The sequence below is a fragment of the Tursiops truncatus genome, chromosome 17, assembly GCF_011762595.2.
Source record: "Tursiops truncatus isolate mTurTru1 chromosome 17, mTurTru1.mat.Y, whole genome shotgun sequence".
Classification (NCBI taxonomy): domain Eukaryota; kingdom Metazoa; phylum Chordata; class Mammalia; order Artiodactyla; family Delphinidae; genus Tursiops; species Tursiops truncatus.
In genome coordinates, this window is record NC_047050.1 from 20421066 (window position 1) to 20440690 (window position 19625).

The following is a 19625-nucleotide window of genomic DNA, read 5'->3' on the forward strand; positions in this document are numbered from 1 at the left end:
GTTAGGAAAAACAGCTTCCAAAGGAATCAAGGTTTTGCCTTTGAGTGCCAGCACATTTTGAAGGCTTCCTCAAATACAGCAATGTTAATGTCACTGCCTCCTTAACCAAATGATACAGATTGTAAAGTACTTTTATTGATGATCCGAGGTCATTTTTTTAAGCCACAATTACTATTCAGTTATTCTTCAGAGTCCGTGTGTCCCTACTTTAAATGTTACCAGATTAGGGTTTTTAAATTCTTTTTTTCCATTGATACCAGGTTTTCTATTATTTCTTGTTACTATAAGCATGCTTGCTTTTTACCAGTGTTCTCTATGTCTTGTCTGTTATTTTTCATCTGTTGGTGAAAGTTCATTAGAAATCTATTCAAAATAAAGCAGCCCCTAATGGGAACTCAAAGCACTACGCCATGGGTAGAGCTTTGGTGCATGAAATCTATGAAAATCGGTTTGAATTTCTCAAGGCTTTGCTGGCCTTGGCCATTTCAGATAGTGATGCCAGTAATGTACCACAAACCTAAAAGAAATCATAAGAATCGTGGCTTGTATCTACTGATTATTTGCTGTAGCCTTTGAACTGGTTTTCTTGCTCTCATAACTCTTCACACATTATCACTGTGATCCTTTAAAAGAATGTAAGTTTGATGTCATTTCTCTGTTTAAAACCTTCTGGTGGTTTCCTCATCCTTAGAATAAATTCGGGTATCTTTTCACCCTGGCCTGCAAGGGCCGGCCCCGGATCCCCTTATCTCACTGCCTCATTTCCCACCTCTCTTGCTCGCTCTGATTTCTTGCTGTTCTTTGAACAGGTGATGGTCGCTCACCTGAGACCTTGGGCACTTGCCATTTTCTTATCCTGGCACCCCTTCTCTGCTTGGCTCTCTCCCTCTTTTCATTCAGATCTCTTCAAATTTCAGCTCCTCAGAGAGGATTTCCAGGAGCATGTAATTCAATACAGCGTCCCTTGTCACTCTCCATTCCCTTAGCCTGTTTTATTTCCTTCAGAGTACTTCTCACATCTGAAATGATCTTACAACATGTGTTTATTGTCTATCACCCCTCCAAGAATGTAAACTCCATGAAAGCCAGGGGTTTTGTTTTATTCATGAACACATCTCTGAGTACAGAAGAAGAATGCCTGTAGGGGCTCAAGAGATAATTTTTGAAAGAATGATATGTTATTTAATTCCCATTACAGTCCTAAGAGGTTGACATTACTGAATGCCCATTTCATAGGTTGAGCAAACTGAAACTCAGAGAAGTTAAATAAACCTGTCCGTACCCCACAGCCGCTAAGTACTGAAGGTGGGGGAGCTGGGAACAGGGGAGTGGGTCATGCCTTGTGTTCGCTTGGAGGGATGTATTTTAGATACGATCACTGAAGCCACTTGGATACACTAAATACACAAGTAGCAAACCTGACTTGAGAACAAGTTGCACGGGAGAGAAAAGAAAAATGTTAGTGTGGAAGTTCTTATTTTCTCAAAGGGGGACACTCAGGGATGAACGTTAATGTAGCTAAATGCGACCCAGTTGTCGTGAACTTTGGGCCCTGAGGCCGCTGGGGGGTGGGAACAGAAGCACCAGGGTTCAGGTAAGTCTCCTGGCAGCCACAGGGCAGCAGGGACTCGATAGAGTCTGAGGCTGTCACAGCAGCTTGGCCAGCAGGCCTGCGTCTCTGAGGGGAGGTGAAGCTCCCTGAGGCAGCACTAAGTGTACACCCACTGATGAGAAGGTGAATGCCAGCTGCCCTTAATGTGCTCTGTGCCAAATATCCTTAAAAGCAGGGAAAACAAAGGAAGGGAAACTATAAAGAAAAAAGACAGAGAGATGGGAGCGGTTGTGATACCCACTGGGGTAGCCACCGGCTCCTCCTTTGAGGATGGCCCTGTGGCCTCACTGTGGTGAGTCAGGTCCGCAGGCTGCCTCAGCTCTCAGTTCCTTCAGGGTCCGCCCTGGGTGCAGAGCTGCCAGGCCTGAGGTCGTGCCCTCCCCTGAGGCCACATCCACTGTCTGAGAGGTGGAGGTCAAAGGCCTGACTACTCTGGCCCCGCCTAGGACATCCTGAAAGACAAAATGCTCCAGAGATCTCCTCAGGGTTGGCCGAGGCTGGCAGGCCTGGCTTACAGTTGTTTCCTCTGCTATTCCTGCTTCTTCACCATTTCCTTTCACAGGCGTGGATCCCTAATCACTATCTTGTATTGATATTCTAACCCTTTTCGACATCTGTTTCTGCAGAACCCAACCTGTGATGTTAGGTTTCATCACTGGCTAACAAGATGTCTCTTGGTACACTGGAACCCAGAGGCAGCCTCTGGCTAGCCAATGATGAGCAGAACAGCCACAGTCTCTGACCTCATGGGGGGTTATCACTTAGTGATGGTGGCGGTGGCAGATGTTAAATGAAAAAAGAAAAAAAAATTGTACTAAGTGCCATTAGGGTCCGTAGAGAAGAAGAAAACCCTATAATATTGACAACCGTTAGTTAGCGTAGGTGTATTGTGTTTTCATGTTAAAATTATGACAATGTGGGCACCTACTCAGAATTCGCTATCAAAATAACACCATAACAAAATTGCTGGTAGAACAAAATCTTGTTAACTTTATTTCATCCTTTCAAATCTGCAGTCTCAGACGACCATTTACTGCAGTCTCTGAGACCATTTACTGCAGTCTCAGACGACCAATGTCCTTATCAAAGTAGATCACTGGTAAAATAAAGACTCCGGGATATAGAAGGCAAAGGGAGATTCTAGTTGGGATCTACTGCTTTCCCCTTTCTGGCGGCCACCATTCTCCTAAGAACACCTGTGGTGAACTGCTTCCTGTCCTCCTTTAGGTGCATGGGGTGTTCGTGAGGGTATGTCACCCACATTTGAATGATCGGGAGCAGTATTTCTCCATCCTGGTTTAGGAATGTGCACATAATCTCGGGCTGACCAATAGCTGTGAGCTCCTGGACTTCGCCAGAACTATTAGGCAAGAAGCTCTCAGGCCAGTGGGATCAGAAAGCTGGTAAAACGGAAGTCTTGAGCTTCTGGTGGCCATCGTTTGGCCTGAGAACGAAGCTGACTGAATCCTTTAAAAGCTGGCTTCAGAGAAGAACTTAAAATTACAATTGACACATCAGATCTGAAAGTTTAAAACAACAGGTCTTACTATTGTCATTTTATGATGTTATGGTGTCATTTCTGAAAATAAATGCCCACTCATCTCAGAGTCACCACAATCTTTTATTTTTAGAGTCTAACCTCTTTCCAGGAAGTAGTAGAATGAAGGAGCATTCTTAGTGGTCATTTGATAAAAACTATCCATTATTCTTTTTTTTTTTTTTTTTTTTTTGCGGTACGCGGGCCTCTCACTGTTGTGGCCTCTTCCGTTGTGGAGCACAGGCTCCGGACACGCAGGCTCAGAGGCCACAGCTCACGGGCCCAGCCGCTCCACGGCACGTGGGATCCTCCCAGACCGGGGCACGAACCCGCGTTCCCCGCATCGGCAGGCAGACTCCCAACCACTGTGCCACCAGGGAAGCCCTATCCATTATTCTTGACATTAAAAATTAAATGCAATGATTAAAAAAAAATATGTTACCATTTATATCATATGTTTAGAATCATGTGGTTTCCAGTGTGAGCAGAATTTAGTCGTGCCTGGAAAGGAACAGAGGGCAGTGGCTGAGAAGCACATGTCCTCATAAGACATACCTAAATAGTATGCTTAGGATGATTCATGCTAAGGATTTAGACAAAATACAGTTCTCCTCAGAGGAAACAATTTTAGCTTCTAAAGGGCATTCACTTCTGTCATCTCGATTCCTGATTTCAGTGGTTGCAGGCTGTGGACCTCTGTGCCGCACTTAGGACAAGCAAAGGACGCATCAAATAAGAAGCTACTCTTCACACAGTAGTAACAGAAAACATGCTCGCAGCCTATGGTGTGAGGCATGGTGGGCCACTCCCCACACAGAGAACACTGTCTGCCGCTGGTGGCCAGCGTGCTGTCACTGCTTGGAGCTCTGGTCAGAGGGATACACCATGAAGAGAGCTTGGCTTTCAACTTCTGGATACTGACAAGTGGTAAGAGGAAAATCAGAAACTCGGCAAAGCTGTGCCAGAGGAGTTCTCTATTCATATACTCAAAGCCTACTTCTCGGACATTTTGGGGCCTGCAAAACACAGAACGGATGCCCAGCAGACGCTCGGTCAAAGTTGCGAACTTGCCCCTTTGGAGGAAAATCAAGAAATTAATCAACCTGCCCAGCTTCAAAAGTCCAACCACGAGATTCACGCACTGCTTGGCTTTCCTGAAGGATGCTACGTGACGGTTTCGAAACAAATCGTAGCATCGTTCTTCTAACCACTTCCCACCGATTGTACAGACGGCATACCACAGCTTTTGATTTTTGCTCAGTGGCTGGTATCTCAGGTTTGGGGAAAAATCGTTCTTGTACTGAATATTCAAAACTGACTGTCCCACGGTGGCATTTTTAGAGTAGATGGTGAATCTCCATAAGAAAAGCCACAAGAATGCTTTCACCTCTGGTTCAAAGCGGGCTAACAGCCCTGGCTTAAATCCATGAAAGCACTGAGTAAACTGGGACCAAACGAGTTGCTCCAGGGCCTTGTTTAGTTCAAGTGCATCCAACTGGCTTATTCTTAGCACTCTGTCTGTCCGCTTCATATTCTCATCTCTGGAAGCCATGCCTTCTCTAAAGGTCTCTAGGAAAAAGTACAATTAGAAACCATCATCAAACAGTTGCAATCTTGTACTATCTTCTCGACTTACACTTGGAAAACTGTGACACACAAATGACACAGGACACAGAGGAGATGGGCTTTCAGTAGCATCAAAGCAGCACAGTAAACAGTCACTTCTTACTTGGAACTTCTTCCTCTTTCTTCTCTCTCTCTCCTCCCTCTCTTCTTTCCTTTCTTCTCCTATCTTTTCTTTCCATTCTTTTTTTCTGGCCCTCCTAATCAAAGGAATAACAAGTTTTAGCACGTTGCATCTTTTTTCCACAAACTTTCCCCTAGGTAGTCCTCCTGGGTGAGATATTTTAAAGGGAGATGATAAAATCCTGAGGCTAACAGCGATGAGGCTGAATAATAACATGACCTATTAAATACACGAACTTAATAAATATGATGAACTATGTGGAACGTTGCAATGGATGGTAAGTCAAGACCTCAGTTTAATTTCCAGCACTTCTACTGACTCTGAAGGAATATTTTCAACAAGTCATTTAATGTGTCTCAAGAACATTTTACATTTGTAAAGGAAGTTAGGAGAAAACAAAATTAACCAGTAAGTATTTATTATTCTAGCACACACTCATAGAAAATAAATAGTAGCACAAAGCAACATGAATGCAGCAATGTCATTATTAAGGTGCACATACAGTTTTCTAAGAAAAAGAAACTATGATGTAAAAATAGACACTGAGATCATTTCATAAAAACACTAAGGAAACAAATAGGTGCTATAGGGATAAAAATCTTTTAAAATGAAATAGAAACAAGCTGATTAATGGTTAGCTGGGTATGACTGACTCATTCAAAATGCATTTATTAAATGCCTATTTTGTGCAAATCAATGAGATTAAACCACCCAGCAGCTACTGTTGTTAAGGAGTTTAGAGATTCTACATTTTACTTTAGGTATTTTACATTTTATTAATGAACTGGAAAATCCAATGTATGACAAGAAATCTCTTTAAATTTAGTTTCTAAAACAGGCCCTCAACACACAGAGCTGGATCATGATCTCTGGGCCGTCAAAAGGCCTTTGCAAGGCCCGAGGCACTAAGGGAACACTAAGCTACAGATGGAGGCAGGGATCCCCGTGAAGTTCACTCTCACCAACTGTGCAGCAATTGTGACCTTGGTCAAGTCATTTCACCATGCCTCTGCTTTGGTTTCTTCACTTACAAAACTAAGGACCGGAGACAAAATGACCTCTAAAGTTCTTTCAAATTCTATTATAATTTTTTACAAAATTATACAAAAACAAACAAAAATAACTACTAAATAATAGGTGGTTTAGTGCTGTTTTCTTCTCAAACCAGATCCATGACAGGAATGCTTCTCACTGATAAATAGGGTGGGTGATCTCAACTTTTTCCCCCTTCCTGCAGCTCCCTCAAGACTTGACTTGGCAGCCTATAAGCTACAACAGTGCGGATTTTGGCTGCAAGTTCTGTGCAATCCTTGCCTCACACTAGCCAGGAGCTACAGGAAAGAAAGAAGGGGATTAGGACAGAGTGCCCTTTCTTCTCTGTTTTTCTAATCCATTCACGACTCTATCCCCTCCCAGCCTTTTCCTCATTCTGGCTGCTCTCAGCTCCCCGCTGGATGACATCTAATTGGTCTATCTTACCTTTTGCGTCCTTCAGTGCATTTCCCACACGGCAATCCTTCTAAAACACAAGCCTCCCTAAACCTACCCCCAGGCTGCTTTCCTTCCTAATGCTTCAACCTCTAGTCACAAAGTGGCCCCCTCTCTTGTTCGCTAGTGGACATTTGCTGTCTGTTCCCATCACCTGGAACAGTCTGTTCCCATTCTTTAACTGAAAAACTCACATGAGACTAAGTTTTTAAGTACTAGCTTAGGGACCACTTCTTTCTGACCCTCCAAATATGAGTTACCTGCCTCTCTAGCTGTTCCTTTAGCACCCTGTCCTTCCTCTTTCTTGGCCTTTATGTATTTACTGTTCGTAAACTACTTTTTTTTTTTTTTTTTCCTGTACGTGGGTCTCTCACTGTTGTGGCCTCTCCCGTTGTGGAGCACAGGCTCCGGATGCACAGGCTCAGTGGCCATTGGCTCACGGGCCCAGCCGCTCCGTGGCATGTGGGATCTTCCCGGACCGGGGCATGAACCTGTGTCCCCTGCATCGGCAGGCGGACTCTCAACCACTGCACCACCAGGGAAGCCCCGTAAACTACTTTTGAACTATTTCCTCCACTAGAGGATAAGCCCTGTTGCGAAGATTCAGTCTTGTCACAGCTGAATCTTAGCAACTAGCGCAGTGCCTGATACACAGACCGCCTCCTGCAAATACTAGATGAGTGGAGTAGTGAACACAAAAGTCTAGGGTGGGTGAAGGGTAGAAAATACAAATTCCCATCCAAAAACCTTTAAAACTATTTCAAGTTACCATATCCAGACTGTTGATTACTACTTCTTTCAACATGTTTCTTGTGCATCTGCTGTTTCCCAATGAATGTGTCAGAGCCAGTGATAAAATGGGAGAACAGACAGTCTCAACCCTTGCAGAGATTATAATCTAGTGAGTGGGAGGAGGGGGAAAGGAAGAGTGTGCTGCACAAAATAACACTCAGGCAATTACAATAAGGTGTGATAGGTGATGTGCAAGGGGAACTTCAGAACATTTTGCTTGCACCTAGACCTCAGAAGGCCCAAGAAGGCTTTGGGGGGAGGCAAGATCTCTGCAGCTACCTGAAGGATCAGCAGTGTCAGGCAGATACAAGAAGGTAAGAAAACCACTCCAACAGAGGGAACGCTAGATGCCAAGGACAGGAGGGGTCAGGACAAAAGATCAGGCTGGAAAGGAAAGCAAAAGACGGAAGCTAAAGGCTCTAAAAGCCGGGTTGAGAAGGCTGCATTTTATCAAGAAGGTAATGAGGGAGCCACTGAATGGCTGTAAGCAAAGAACTAATCATTGCATTTTAGACAGCTTGTTCTGGCCACATGGAGAATGGATCAGAGGCTGAAAGACTGGAGGCAGAGAGACCAATTAAGATGACTGTTAACATGATTTACTGAGAAACTAATGATGGTCTAAATTAGAAAGGTATCAATGGGGATGGAGAAAAGCAGGTACCTTTGAAAGCTTGGAGGTGGAAGAATGGACATGACTTAGTGAGAAGTAAGCCAAGAATAACTGACTTGAGTAATGAAGTGGATGGTAGTCCAATTCTCTGAAATAGGAAACACATGCAGAGATATAGATTTGAAGGGAAAGACAATAAATCTGTGTAGTTTTAGAGATCTCAGGCTCCTGTGAGACAGCTAAGTGGAAAAGCTCAGTAGGCAGTTATGGGGATATGACAGAGAAAATCTGGGTGGAGATTTTGAGTGTGAGCCCCCTCTCATGGGACCGATCTATTTTAAATTTACTTGATCTATTTAAATGCTACGATCAGGAAGGCAGTGGTCTAAAGATAGGTAGATCTTGTCCATTTACAGCACATTCGACTTTCTTTGTAACAACATCATCTTATTCTCATGGTTTCCTACTCCAGCTACTGTGGCATTTCATGGGTTACGTTCACTGCTAACACAAACCTTTGGCCTTTCAATCTTTCTCTGCTGGGGTCTTCGCATCACACTCCTGTAGTCTCCCTCTGTGCTTCTAGTCTAGCGCTCTTCAAACCTCGGCACTCAACATGCGGAGGCCTTGTTAGATTGCGTCCCTCGGTTCCAGATTTTCTGATTCAGTAGGCCTGGAGTGGGAGCCAAGAATTTGCATTTCTAGCAAGTTCCCAGGTGATGTTGCAAATTACTGGGCTAGTCCATTTCCAAGCTGAATTCATAATTTTGTGGTCATATCTATCACCCATACAGCTCAATGCTGCATGCTGGTCTTCCCACTCATTTCTGCTTGGTTTTCATTCCTAGATCTACAGAGGTTCTTACAAATCTTCACTGATTCAGGCTTTCTCTTTCTGCTATTAAGTAGTCCTTATGAGACTGAGACCATTCACAGATTCCACAATTTCTATGAACATCAATACATCCTAGCCCTGCCAGATGCCTGGGATGCAAAGATAAAGTCTTGTCCTGGCTCTCACTTTAAAGACTCCCACCAAGGTCTGCACAAGGGAAGCAGGCAAGGTGATGGACAAGTCAGGCATTAGCGAAGGTAGATGGTATTGCAAGGTTCTCAAAGACACTCCATAAATCTTAAAACTATCTCAATAGAAAAGAATCCCAAAATTTATGTAAAAAATCATCAGTGATTATTTTTCTCACTTTCTTCTGCAGTTTACAAATCTTCTCTAATTAACATAACATTTATGTAATTAAGAAAAGAAAAAACTAAAACACTATTTGAAAAACCTCATAAGCAAACCAAACTCTATAAAGTTACTTATTCTTATTTACCAAATCATGTCTTTTTTACCTCATTATAGCCCCTGGGATAAAGTACAAACTTCTTAGACCTAACCTAACTCAATTCTGTCTCCATCTCTGTAACCATATAACCCGTTATTCACCAAAGAACCTTTAATTGCAGACTATCCTTCGGTCCTGCCTTTGTACCTTTTCTCATGTACCTAAAACACTTACCTTCCCCAGCAACTCCTCTTACCGCCCTCAACCATCTGCCCTTCACATTCCAACCCAGTTACAACATTTTCCACAAAACCTTCATAATTACCTCCAACTCCCACTGTCAGCATTTTTAACTCTGACAACAATTGTCCGTGTCACATGCTTGAGCCCTCAACTCTTTGTACTGTGATTTCAGTAGTGTGAATACATCTTCTCTCCCTAACTTGACCATAAACTAGTTAAGGGAAAGTGCCTCATACTTGCTTCTCAAAGTGCTTGCCACCCACAAAGTGACTTTGATACCTAACTCAGTTTTCCTCATGCAAAATTCTATAAATCCTTCAGGATAGGTGGGAATACGGTATATGCAACTCTTCTACTGTAACAGTATCAACAACTCGGCGTCTTCCCCAGGTTTCGTATTCTGTGGTCAGCAAGATAGGGGAAATTCTCTTATTTGTAAAAGTACTCCTGAAAAAGCTCGGATCATACTGGACATCGATATCAAGTCCAACACTACCAGTCCCCTCCCCTCACCCCTTCCCTGCCCCCAACTTAAACTGGATGGATTGCTATTCTTCTCAGTTGAGGGTCAGATGAGAAGGATGGCTTGTGTTAGAGCACCAGTTGTGCCAATTTATGTATCTTCAGATATTAGAGTCACAATCAGTTCTTAGTAATCTTATAGAATTTACCACAAAGACAGGCACACAGTAGTTGCTTAGTAAAGATTTGCTGATCCCATATGCAGTGGAATGAGTAGTTTGGTAGTGAATCTGTACTGACTGAACATTGCTGAGAGCAGATGAACTGGAGGTTGAGGGGACCTATCTCTTCTCAGGTCCCTTACTTGTATGTAGGGAGAAACTGCTCAGAGAGAGTGGCTTCTCAGAGGAATCATCTATTTCAACTCCCTCATTTCTGGAGGAATCATACTGACGGACATTTAGTAAAGACAGGAATTTTTAATGGCTGCCAGAAAAGAAGACTTAACACACTCTCTAACCAATCCAGTATTTAACAATCCTTATTATCAAAAAAATTCTTTCTTATCCCTTCTGTTACAGTTTAACATTTTTTTTTTCTTTCCTTTTCTTCGCCCCAGGCCTGGCCTCGGGGTAGATTGAGAACAGCTGGGCTCGATCTCCTCCCTACAGAAGACTCTTTACTAGAGCAGAAGACTATTATTAACTACTCTTTGGCCTTTGCTCTTCCAGATAAATAATTTGTTTCTCTGTTTTTTTTGTTTTAGATTTTAGTTTCCAACATTTTAGTCATTTTTGTGACTTCTTTTAATTGTAAACATAGAACAGACACTGTCCATTATGCACCATAGTTTGTTAAAGTAGAATAGCCTTCCCATTGCTCTATATTCTTGTCTGGCAACTGTGACAGAGTAGAAAGACCAGATTTAAAATCAGATGGACTTGGACTCAGGTTCCAGCTTGGTCATTTAGTTGCTATGTAATCTTAAAAAAGTCATTAGCATCAGATTCTTCTAGAAGTTGGAAATGAACCACTACCTGACAATGCTGGTGAGATTAAAGCAGATAATGTTATGAAAGTGGTTTGGAAACGGGAAAGCAGTATTGTTATTGTACTATTGCTACTTTGGTTAGGGATGAGCATAAGAAGAAAAAGACTCGGTGGATTTTACCAAATCTCATCTGAAAAGACTGAAATCTTCATTATTACTCATCTAATACCTCAGTCGACCTGTGGTAAAAGAATGTTTTTTTCCCCAGGAAATACTGACTACACCATTAAAACATAATTGGGGCAGCTACACAGTGAACGTGATGGCACCTTGATGTGGGCATGTGTGGGGGCCGGACGGGAAGGGGAGAGACATGGTCCAGTGGAACTCATCACACCCTTCACTTGCATCTTATCTGAGAGGAGATGTTGGGGTGGGAATCCCGAGAGAACGGGGGTGGGTGCCAGCATGACCTGCTCTCTGGGCTGTTTCACCTGCATCCACGTGGCTGTGCCTGTTGATCCGGAAGCAGAGAAACCTCCAGAATGCACACCGATAGCACCTGACTCTACGGTGCTTCGCTGAACAGGGCCTGATACAGGCAGTCCAAGACGGGTGTCCAACCTTGGTTCCTCACCAACACACCCCATTCAGTTCCTCCCCCCCTGCTCCCCGCTGCCTTCTGGCAGGTCAGTTATTCTAGAATACTGGCTTTAGAGAAGGGCAGTGCTCAAGAGCAGAAGAAACTGATGAAATCGAAATAACTAGAAGTTCCATTCATCTGATTATAGAACTTCTTCCTTCCACTGTCATACAATAATATTTGCCCATAATGGGTATAGAGCACAGAAAAATGCCACAAGTGCCTTAAAATCACATAAAGTTATTCTCAGTCTAATGTAAGAAGTTGGTGTTTCAGTGAATTCGAATTCTCTGACAAATGGCTACTCAATTTAACCAATATTTATGGAGTGCCGACAAAATGCTGGGCATTTTCCTAGGTACCAGAGATTCGGTCCAAATAGTTAAGTCTCAGTTAACTTCTTTTTAGTCAAGCATTTCTAAAGAAATAGGATGCTATGGTAATCAAGACTAGCCATTGATCTCTGAAGCAAAGAATGGATCTCAAAATAGGAAAACACTATAAAGGGTCACAAAACTCCCTGGGGCAGAAAAGAGAAAAATTGCATATAATGTTGTGCAACATCCAGAAATATGCAAGCACTGACACTGGCCATGGTCTATCTGGGAAACACAGGGATGGGTTCCAACAGGAGCTGCGTCCTTCGTTATTTAATTCCCATCAATGTCTTTGCACTTGTTAGGAAATAAAGAAAAAAGTCGCCTGCTGTGACCAGAGCTTAAGGGCTTGGCAGGAGAGACTGGCTGAAGAGTCAACACCCTGCAAAAAGACCCTGTTTTAAGGAAATTGCATTGATTTTGTAGCCATGAGTAATCACTGAAGAGAAGAGACATAACAGGATATAAATTTTAAAAGATTAATCTGATGGTGGAGTTCAAGAAGTTGAAGAAAAGGAAAACTGCAATTCTGGAAGACCAGTTACAGGACTTCTTTTTCTTTTTTTTTTTTTTCTTTTTGTGCGGTACACAGGCCTCTCACTGTTGTGGCCCCTCCCGTTGCGGAGCGCAGGCTCAGCGGCCCAGCGGCCATGGCTCATGGGCCCAGCCACTCCACGGCATGTGGGATCTTCCCGGACCGGGGCACGAACCCGTATTCCCTGCATCGGCAGGCAGACTCTCAACCACTGCGCCACCAAGGAAGCCCCAGTTACAGGACTTCTGCAACCTTTCAAGGGCCTTAACTAAGGTGCTTATTAATAACTTTCTGAACAAGTCATAGTAATTTAACTTGCTTCACTGACAACTATGAAAATAAAAAAGATTACAGTGTCCTCCCATTTTTGAATCAAAAATCCCCAACTCTTCTGGTAAACCAATGCTTTCCTGACTGTTACACTGATCGCTAACCACACCCAACTATTGGTCAGTCTACTTCTACCTTCAAGAGTTTAAGTATTAAAAATCCCATATTATTGGTTCTTGTAGGTTAGCATCTAATTTCACAAAAGTAGGCTCAAACTTGAATAGTTAAAAACAATACAAGCTAATCTTTTTTCAAAAAAGTTGGGATTGTTTTGAATTGAAACAAACACCATCAGATTTAATTCAAATTGATTTTTCCAGAAGGCCAAAATCAGGTGATGCTTTTTCCTACTCTGCCGTGAAATCTCATTCTTTTAATACACAATCCTATCAACCTCTTCCTCCCCACTCCCCATTTCCCAAACTATACTAAGTTAAGATTCTAAAAAGTTAACCCAGGGGGAAACATGTACGGCCATGCAAAGAGACTTATACAATAATTAATTAGAAGCATAATTGGCACTAAATAAATTAATGTTTAGTGAAGGATGCTATGTTAAGGATATGTGAAAAAGAGGCTTAAGGCAAAAATCAAGACCAGATAAAAAGTATAGCACCTATGAGGGTTAGTGTCATTAACTTGTCACATAAATATGTTTAAGACAAAATGATCTAGCACTAAAAACTATTAAAAAGGTCTCCTGCTGGTATTTTATCACTAGACAGGTCACACTGCTTTTCTTTCACAGAGAAAAAAACAACTGAAAATTCGTTTACTAAGAGCAGCGATATATAACCTTATCCCTTAAATAACTCAGGCTTTCTTTTTAAGCTTTTCATTCCCCAAATAAAACTCTGTCATCTATATTGCATTCCAAAACCAAAACAAATGACTGTATCTCACTAAAGAGGGAAGCAGCATTTTTCAGGATGTATTCCAGAGCTTTTATTGAGTATAGTACAAATTATGAATGAATATATTTTATTTAAAAATATGCTATTGACAGAAATCTATCAATAATAATGTGGGTATTGTCAAGGGCCTGTCAATATTAATGTAATTATGATTAAGGGGATAACATGGATTTTTACCTATAATACCAAGTAACATCTCCTACATTACTGCTATCAATATACACATTATTATTGACCTGTTCCGAGATGCTCAGTACTAGATGTATTACCATTAGGCATGTTTGTCAATGCATACTGCCGACAAAAATTTTACACTTAAATTTACAGTCCTGTAAACTTTGTCAGCAGAAACATGTGATTCCCACGTAATCGCTAAGGTTTCAAACCCATCCATATGCACCCCCGCTCCCTGCCAGACTATCCTTTTCTAGATCCACAATAATCAACTAATTTTTAGTATAACAATGTTGCTACCACACTATCCTAAAGGTTCTAGTAATCAAAATGGAAGAGACCATTTTTGCCTTTTAGGTTTTAAAAAAAAAAATTTAATCAGCATTTCATATTAGGAGGTTATATGAAAAAAGTTCTATAACCCGAGATCTTAAGCTTTGAACCTATACCCTACTATTTTATTTCCTTTGTGTAGTCAGATGGATTTACTGTCCATTGTATTGAAATCAATACTAATAAATGGGACATGCATCAAAGAGAGATTTAACAGGACACTGATTCCCAGAACACATTTCAAACATGAGCAAAAGAGAAAAAGCTATGGCTGGGACCCATTAGAACACAGTGACCTCTGGCACTGTGAACAGGCCTAGAAATCAACAACTGTAAGTTCAAATCCCACTTCTGCCACAGGCTTGCTAAGTGACTTGTCACTGCTCTTTTGTTCCTCTCTTTCATCAAATATGAACTAAGTCTCAATAGTTTACAGATATCTGATGATACAAATCCCAATTGTTCTCATTTGGATACAGACAAGACATGCAGAATTTGAAAATTCCCTTATGGACACTAGATCTCTGAATTACTCTTAACTTAAATGCAATCCTCATCAATTTCCAAATAGAATTTTTCTTTTTGGGGGTGCTAGTGGGTACGCAACAAAATGTCTTTAAAATATATCAGGAAGGATAAAGTTCCAAATAGTATACATTTCTCAAAAAGACGAACAATGATAAGTAACTTGCCCTATTAGAGGGGAAATACTCTTTTTATTTGGAGACAGTTGGGAATTCAACTCAAAGACTACAGTCTTCAAGACTATAATTAGTCGTACACAATTGAGCACCTTACCTATTTCACTTATGGTTATTTACTCAAGTATCTACAAGTAACACAAAATACTTTTTTTTAAACCTGAGAACAGAATTGCCCATTACTTCGGCCTCACTTCACAAACACATTTTTAAGAAGACAGCACGGCACTCAACATCTTTTCTTTCAGAAAGTTGATACTTCTGAGTCTTTGAGAAAGAAAGCACATTGTGGAAATAAAGAGCAGATGTCTGAGTGAACGTGGGTGAGGGGAGTTAAACTGCTTCTGATTAGTTCTGTATTCTAGCCCAGGTTTACCAACAGGCTGTGTGACTCTGGGCAAGTCATTTTACCACATTGTGCTCTTTAGCAGTTAAAAAAAAAAAAAAAAAAGCACTGTAAAAAGTCTACCTCTCTAGAATCCTTATAGGAATTTAGGAAACCTTGGAAGAGGAAGAGAAAAAAATAAAAGAACAGTCATTTCCAACTGCAGAAATGGTTCATGTCGAACATGAGTTTGGAAAAGGCTAGAGAAAGCGGAGAAATTAGAACGGTGGTACCCATGAGACAGACTCAATACTCGTGGAAAAAAGTAGCGAAGCCTGATGGAAGAGAAACCCAACCAATCTGTGAGTTTACAACTGCAGTAAACCTGTACCACTTACTTTCTGGTTATGAAGTGCTAATAAGCAACGACCACAGCTAAGTGTCCTTTGCAAAATTAAATATTAAATCATTTAATCCTTACAATATTATGAAAGAGGTTCTTTCAGTATTTGTGTTTTAAATCAAGGAAACTGAGGCACAGCGAGATGAGCTGGCTTGTATGAAAATCACACAGGCAGAAGTGGTGGGGCCATGCTCTGTACCATCATCCTCTATGGACAAGGTGATGATGGATCTAAAAGATGAACATAAACACTTCAGTATGGCACTGCAGGACATGCAGATGGGGCTATTTTAAGTGGCTAAGTACTAAGAGATGAAGATTGCAGGCATGAACTACAGCAAAAATTGCAATCCAAGGATGAACAAACAGCAACTACATGAAACTTACAGAGCAAATAGATCTTTAAGTACTCTATAAATCTGGAAAAAAACCTGAGGATATAATTGCCTAAGAAGAGAATTCTAACTGACTTTAAGATTATTGGAACACAGGTTTAATTGCACATTTTATGGCACTTGAGAGAATGTGAGAAGAGCCATGAAGGAACAGAGGTATTAGCAATGGAAAAGGAGGAAGTACCATGGGATACATACTATGTATGAGGCACTAGACATTTTCTTTACAGTTCTTTACCTCATTTAATCCTCATAACACAGTAAATATTAAGCCTATTTTAAGAAGTAAAAAATTAAGAGAAGACTGACAACCTGTTTAAGGTCAAGCTGGTGCTTAGTAAATCTCTGGTAAACACTAGAGAAATGGTGGAACACACAAAAGGAAGTTAGTAGTATGAGTATTTGGTAAGCCTGGATCAAATTCAATCCCACAGAGCTCAAAACAGAATTTTTCCCTCATGACCTTTCTGAACACCAGCCTGCCAGTCAAGCTCTCAGGACCGTAGACAGGAAGAAATTCAAGGAATCTGGTAAAGCTGCCCGAGTTGCCTGGGATGCACCTCATCTACTTTCCCTGTCTTTCCGTGTGGTCAGAGAACCATTCAAAGAGACTCAATATCAAATCTGAACCAAAGGAATACGGGGGTGAAAAAAGGAGGTGCAAACATTCATTTAACTATTATGAACATACACCATACACAAGGTAGAGGCAATGCCAACTCACCTGCCTGACACTGTAAAGGAATGGGTATACATAATCAAACAGAATTACTCCAGAGCTCTTGGTTTTCATGTTTTTATAATAAGAAGAAAGAAAAGAAAACTGGGATGAAATTTTATCTCACCTTATTGACAGGCAGATAAGAAGGAAGAGTTCTGGAAAATAAAATGAAACAAGATAAAAAGCAATGTAGAAAAGGGCATTTTGATTCCAAGGTGGGAAAAGGTTGGGAAGTTAACAGCCCACAATGGGAAGTACAGAGGGTGCTAGACATCCTCTTCCCTGCTTCCACGTCCACATCCAGAAATCACAGCGATGGCACTTGCAGTGCCAGGATTACAGATGCGGGGCAAGTGCGGGCAGTTTGGGGCTTTCCTCCTGAGGTTTCTTCCACCTTCCAAAGGAACTGAGGAGGAACATGGAATGTTTAGAAACTGCTGTCATTTCACAGTGAAGAGAAAAAAGGGAAAGTCCAATTTGCTTCTAGGTTGTCCAACCCAGATAATCAAGGGAGGGAAAAAAAAAAAAAAAAAGAGGCAGTGATTCAGAGCAGAACTTTCGTCCAGAAATAAAGATTGTGCATACTGCATACCTTTTCCTGTGCTAGAGGAACCGGAGCATGGTGGAGTGCAAGAGGCAAAGAAACTTAAAATATACTTGATGCTGTGAGGAAAACATGGGGCCAGGCCTTGGAAATTTACTAGTAACGTGAGGTTAGGTAACACTGCTAACATCTTTATGGTTCAGCTACCAAAAATGGAAAATGGAAAACATCTGCCTTCCCTATTGCAAAGACTACTATGAGCTTCAAATATAAGCAAAAATTTTATGGCTAAAATTTTAAAAAGTAGGGGGAAAAGAGAAAAGGAAGTACGACTCTGATCAAAAAGAAAGAAACTTAAAATTTGTATCTATTAAATAAGGTTGAATATAGACACGTTTGTGGCTTTTGGTAATGAATTAACTGTGAACATATACACTTTATTGTTTAAAAAACTGTAATAATCAAAGGAATGCACCTTGAATACAAATGAAAAATTAACCAAAGAAACAAAATTTTAATGCTAGAAGGAAACAGATCATCTAGTCTAAAATATGAATTTAATCTTCCTAACGGGATCCCAGTTTTTCAAGCAGAACAGAAAAAATAGCTGTTCTTGTAAAATACTGCTGAAGGTCTGCTTGTTTCATCTCTCCTCTGCACGGCTCCAGTAAATTTCTACAGAAGTCCTCCTATGGAACAGTTTTAAAATCACAGATTGAGGTGCTACTCCTAATTTCTAAAAATGAGGAGAATAAGGCTAAGAGGTAGACCTGGTCAGGAGTTGAACTCAATTCTCTTGATTTAGTCTAGCATGTTCTCTACTATGTCCTGTTACTTCTATTTTCTTTCCTTTTTTTTTTCCTAAGGAAAAAAATAAGGGGTTCTCCTTTTAACTTGTAAATAATTCCTAATTCCACTCTCTCTTTTCTTCCAAATCTCTTTATGGCCCAAAACCATTCAACTCTAATCTTTCTGGATACAAGTAATGGATAATATGGGCAAGATCAGGAAGAAGATAAAGTGAAAAAGAAAAAGGAAGCGTCAGCCATCCCAAGATTATTCTGTTCAGGCTTAACTAAAGGTAACTCATCATGCGAAGGTATTTAGACGACAAACTGTGGTGTGGATGGAACCTCAGCCTCCCTGTAATTGCTTGAAACTGTCCAGGTATATAGTGTTCCAGGGACATCATAGAATACAGACGTGTTGTGAACGGTCAACAACTTGGTCTGATTCTGTGAACAGCCCTTTCACTAAATGTAGTATTTTTGGAAAATGGGACCTAAAGAAATAAGTAAACAAACAATGAGTTTTAATTAAAGGCCTCAGAAGAACAATGATTTTTACATTCTCTCTCTTACCAGAAATCAATGTTAAACATAACACGCTCATCGCAAGCAATTTTCTAAGAAAATTCTCAATAACTTTTTCTCCCCAAGAAAATTAAAACTGCTTTTGAGTTCATAGTCTTTCAGAAATGTTGGAAACTTAAGCATACTCAACTTTTTTGGTACCAAACATAACATTTTACATGAACCATCAGATATTAAAGTTTTGACCCTGAATAATTCTTAAGCCGTTCGTAACAGTTAAATCTCACCACCGCCAAGTGCGGGGAAAAGATTTCCAAGTGCGTGTCTAGAAAGTCACTTCGCAGAATGCAAAGGAGCTCAAGTCTAGCTGTGTTTCTTTTTTTCTTTTTAATGGTGCGATCCTAAGACTATTTTTAGGAGTTTACGTTTGTCTCACTGCCTTTCCCCAAATCAGATTGTGACTGCCTCTTCCAGGAAGACAATACAACAGGGAAACAAGTAAAAGGCGACAATTACAAGGTCGTGAAACTCCACGCCCTCCCAGCTGTAAGCAAGACCTCAGGTCCGCACTCCGGCTCTCTCGGGCGACACTGACCTTAGGAGTCTGCGAAACGCCCCGCTCCAAGTAACTGTTCCTGAAACATTCTTTGGGAAGCTTGGCTTTTCCTAGCAGAACCTGGGCTCTCCAAGCTTCCGGAACTCGCGGGTTTACGTAGTGACGCAGCACCCGGAAGTGCCTGAAAAAAAGGGGAAACTAAACCAACGAGAACCACGCTTTAGCGCGCCGCGGAACAGCGAATGTCCATGTGCCGAAGGCCGAAGGGCCGAAGAGCCGAAGAGCCGAAGAGCCGAAGGGCCGAAGAGGACACCCGCGCGCGGTGATTGGTCGGCTGGCAGTGGAGGAAATCCGTATCTGATTGGCAGGAGAGTGGCGAACGCGGGGGGGCCGCGCGTGGAGAGGCCTCGGTGTTAGGGGTCGCTGGGAAGCAGGGGCTCTCGAAAGCAAGGCTTTCCCTGCCCTCGGGCGCCGGCAGCTGGCCTCCGGACAAGCGCCGCCGAGTGGCGGCGGGGCGCCTCCGCGTCTCGGGGGCTCTTCGCTTGCCCCGGGTGGAGGGCCTACCGCGGGATAGCTCCATTGGGAAGGGA

At 41.7% G+C, this 19625-nt stretch overlaps 1 protein-coding gene across 3 annotated transcripts; it reads right to left on the reverse strand.

Annotated features, from left to right (window-relative positions):
• Positions 1–2579: 2579 nt before the first annotated feature.
• Positions 2580–19535, reverse strand: PEX2 (peroxisomal biogenesis factor 2). Of its 3 annotated transcripts, XM_073794533.1 has the most exons (4): positions 19075–19525; positions 8305–8462; positions 4879–4972; positions 2580–4718 (listed from the first exon to the last, which is right to left on the reverse strand). In XM_073794533.1, exons 2-4 carry the CDS (start codon positions 8341–8343, stop codon positions 3784–3786), a joined length of 1068 nt encoding a protein of 355 aa, XP_073650634.1. In that variant the 5' UTR covers positions 8344–8462; positions 19075–19525; the 3' UTR covers positions 2580–3783. The 3 variants fall into 3 exon arrangements, with proteins under 3 accessions (XP_073650634.1, XP_073650635.1, XP_019780730.1); XM_073794534.1 differs by lacking the exon at positions 8305–8462; XM_019925171.2 differs by lacking the exons at positions 4879–4972; positions 8305–8462 and having other exon boundaries at positions 19075–19535.
• Between the last annotated feature and the right edge of the window lie 90 nt (positions 19536–19625).

What these genes read in the sequence shown, in the direction of transcription:
- PEX2 (XM_073794533.1), bottom strand. Translation starts at nt 8,343, where the DNA reads ATGCGAAGACCCCAGCAGAGAAAGATTGAAAGGCCAAAG. An exon ending in GAAAGATTGAAAGGCCAAAG is followed by an intron (nt 4,973 to 8,304) that starts GTTTGTGTTAGC and finishes TCCTTTGATTAG; the next exon opens with GAGGGCCAGAAAAAAAGAAT. An exon ending in GAAAGAGGAAGAAGTTCCAA is followed by an intron (nt 4,719 to 4,878) that starts GTAAGAAGTGAC and finishes ACTTTTTCCTAG; the next exon opens with AGACCTTTAGAGAAGGCATG.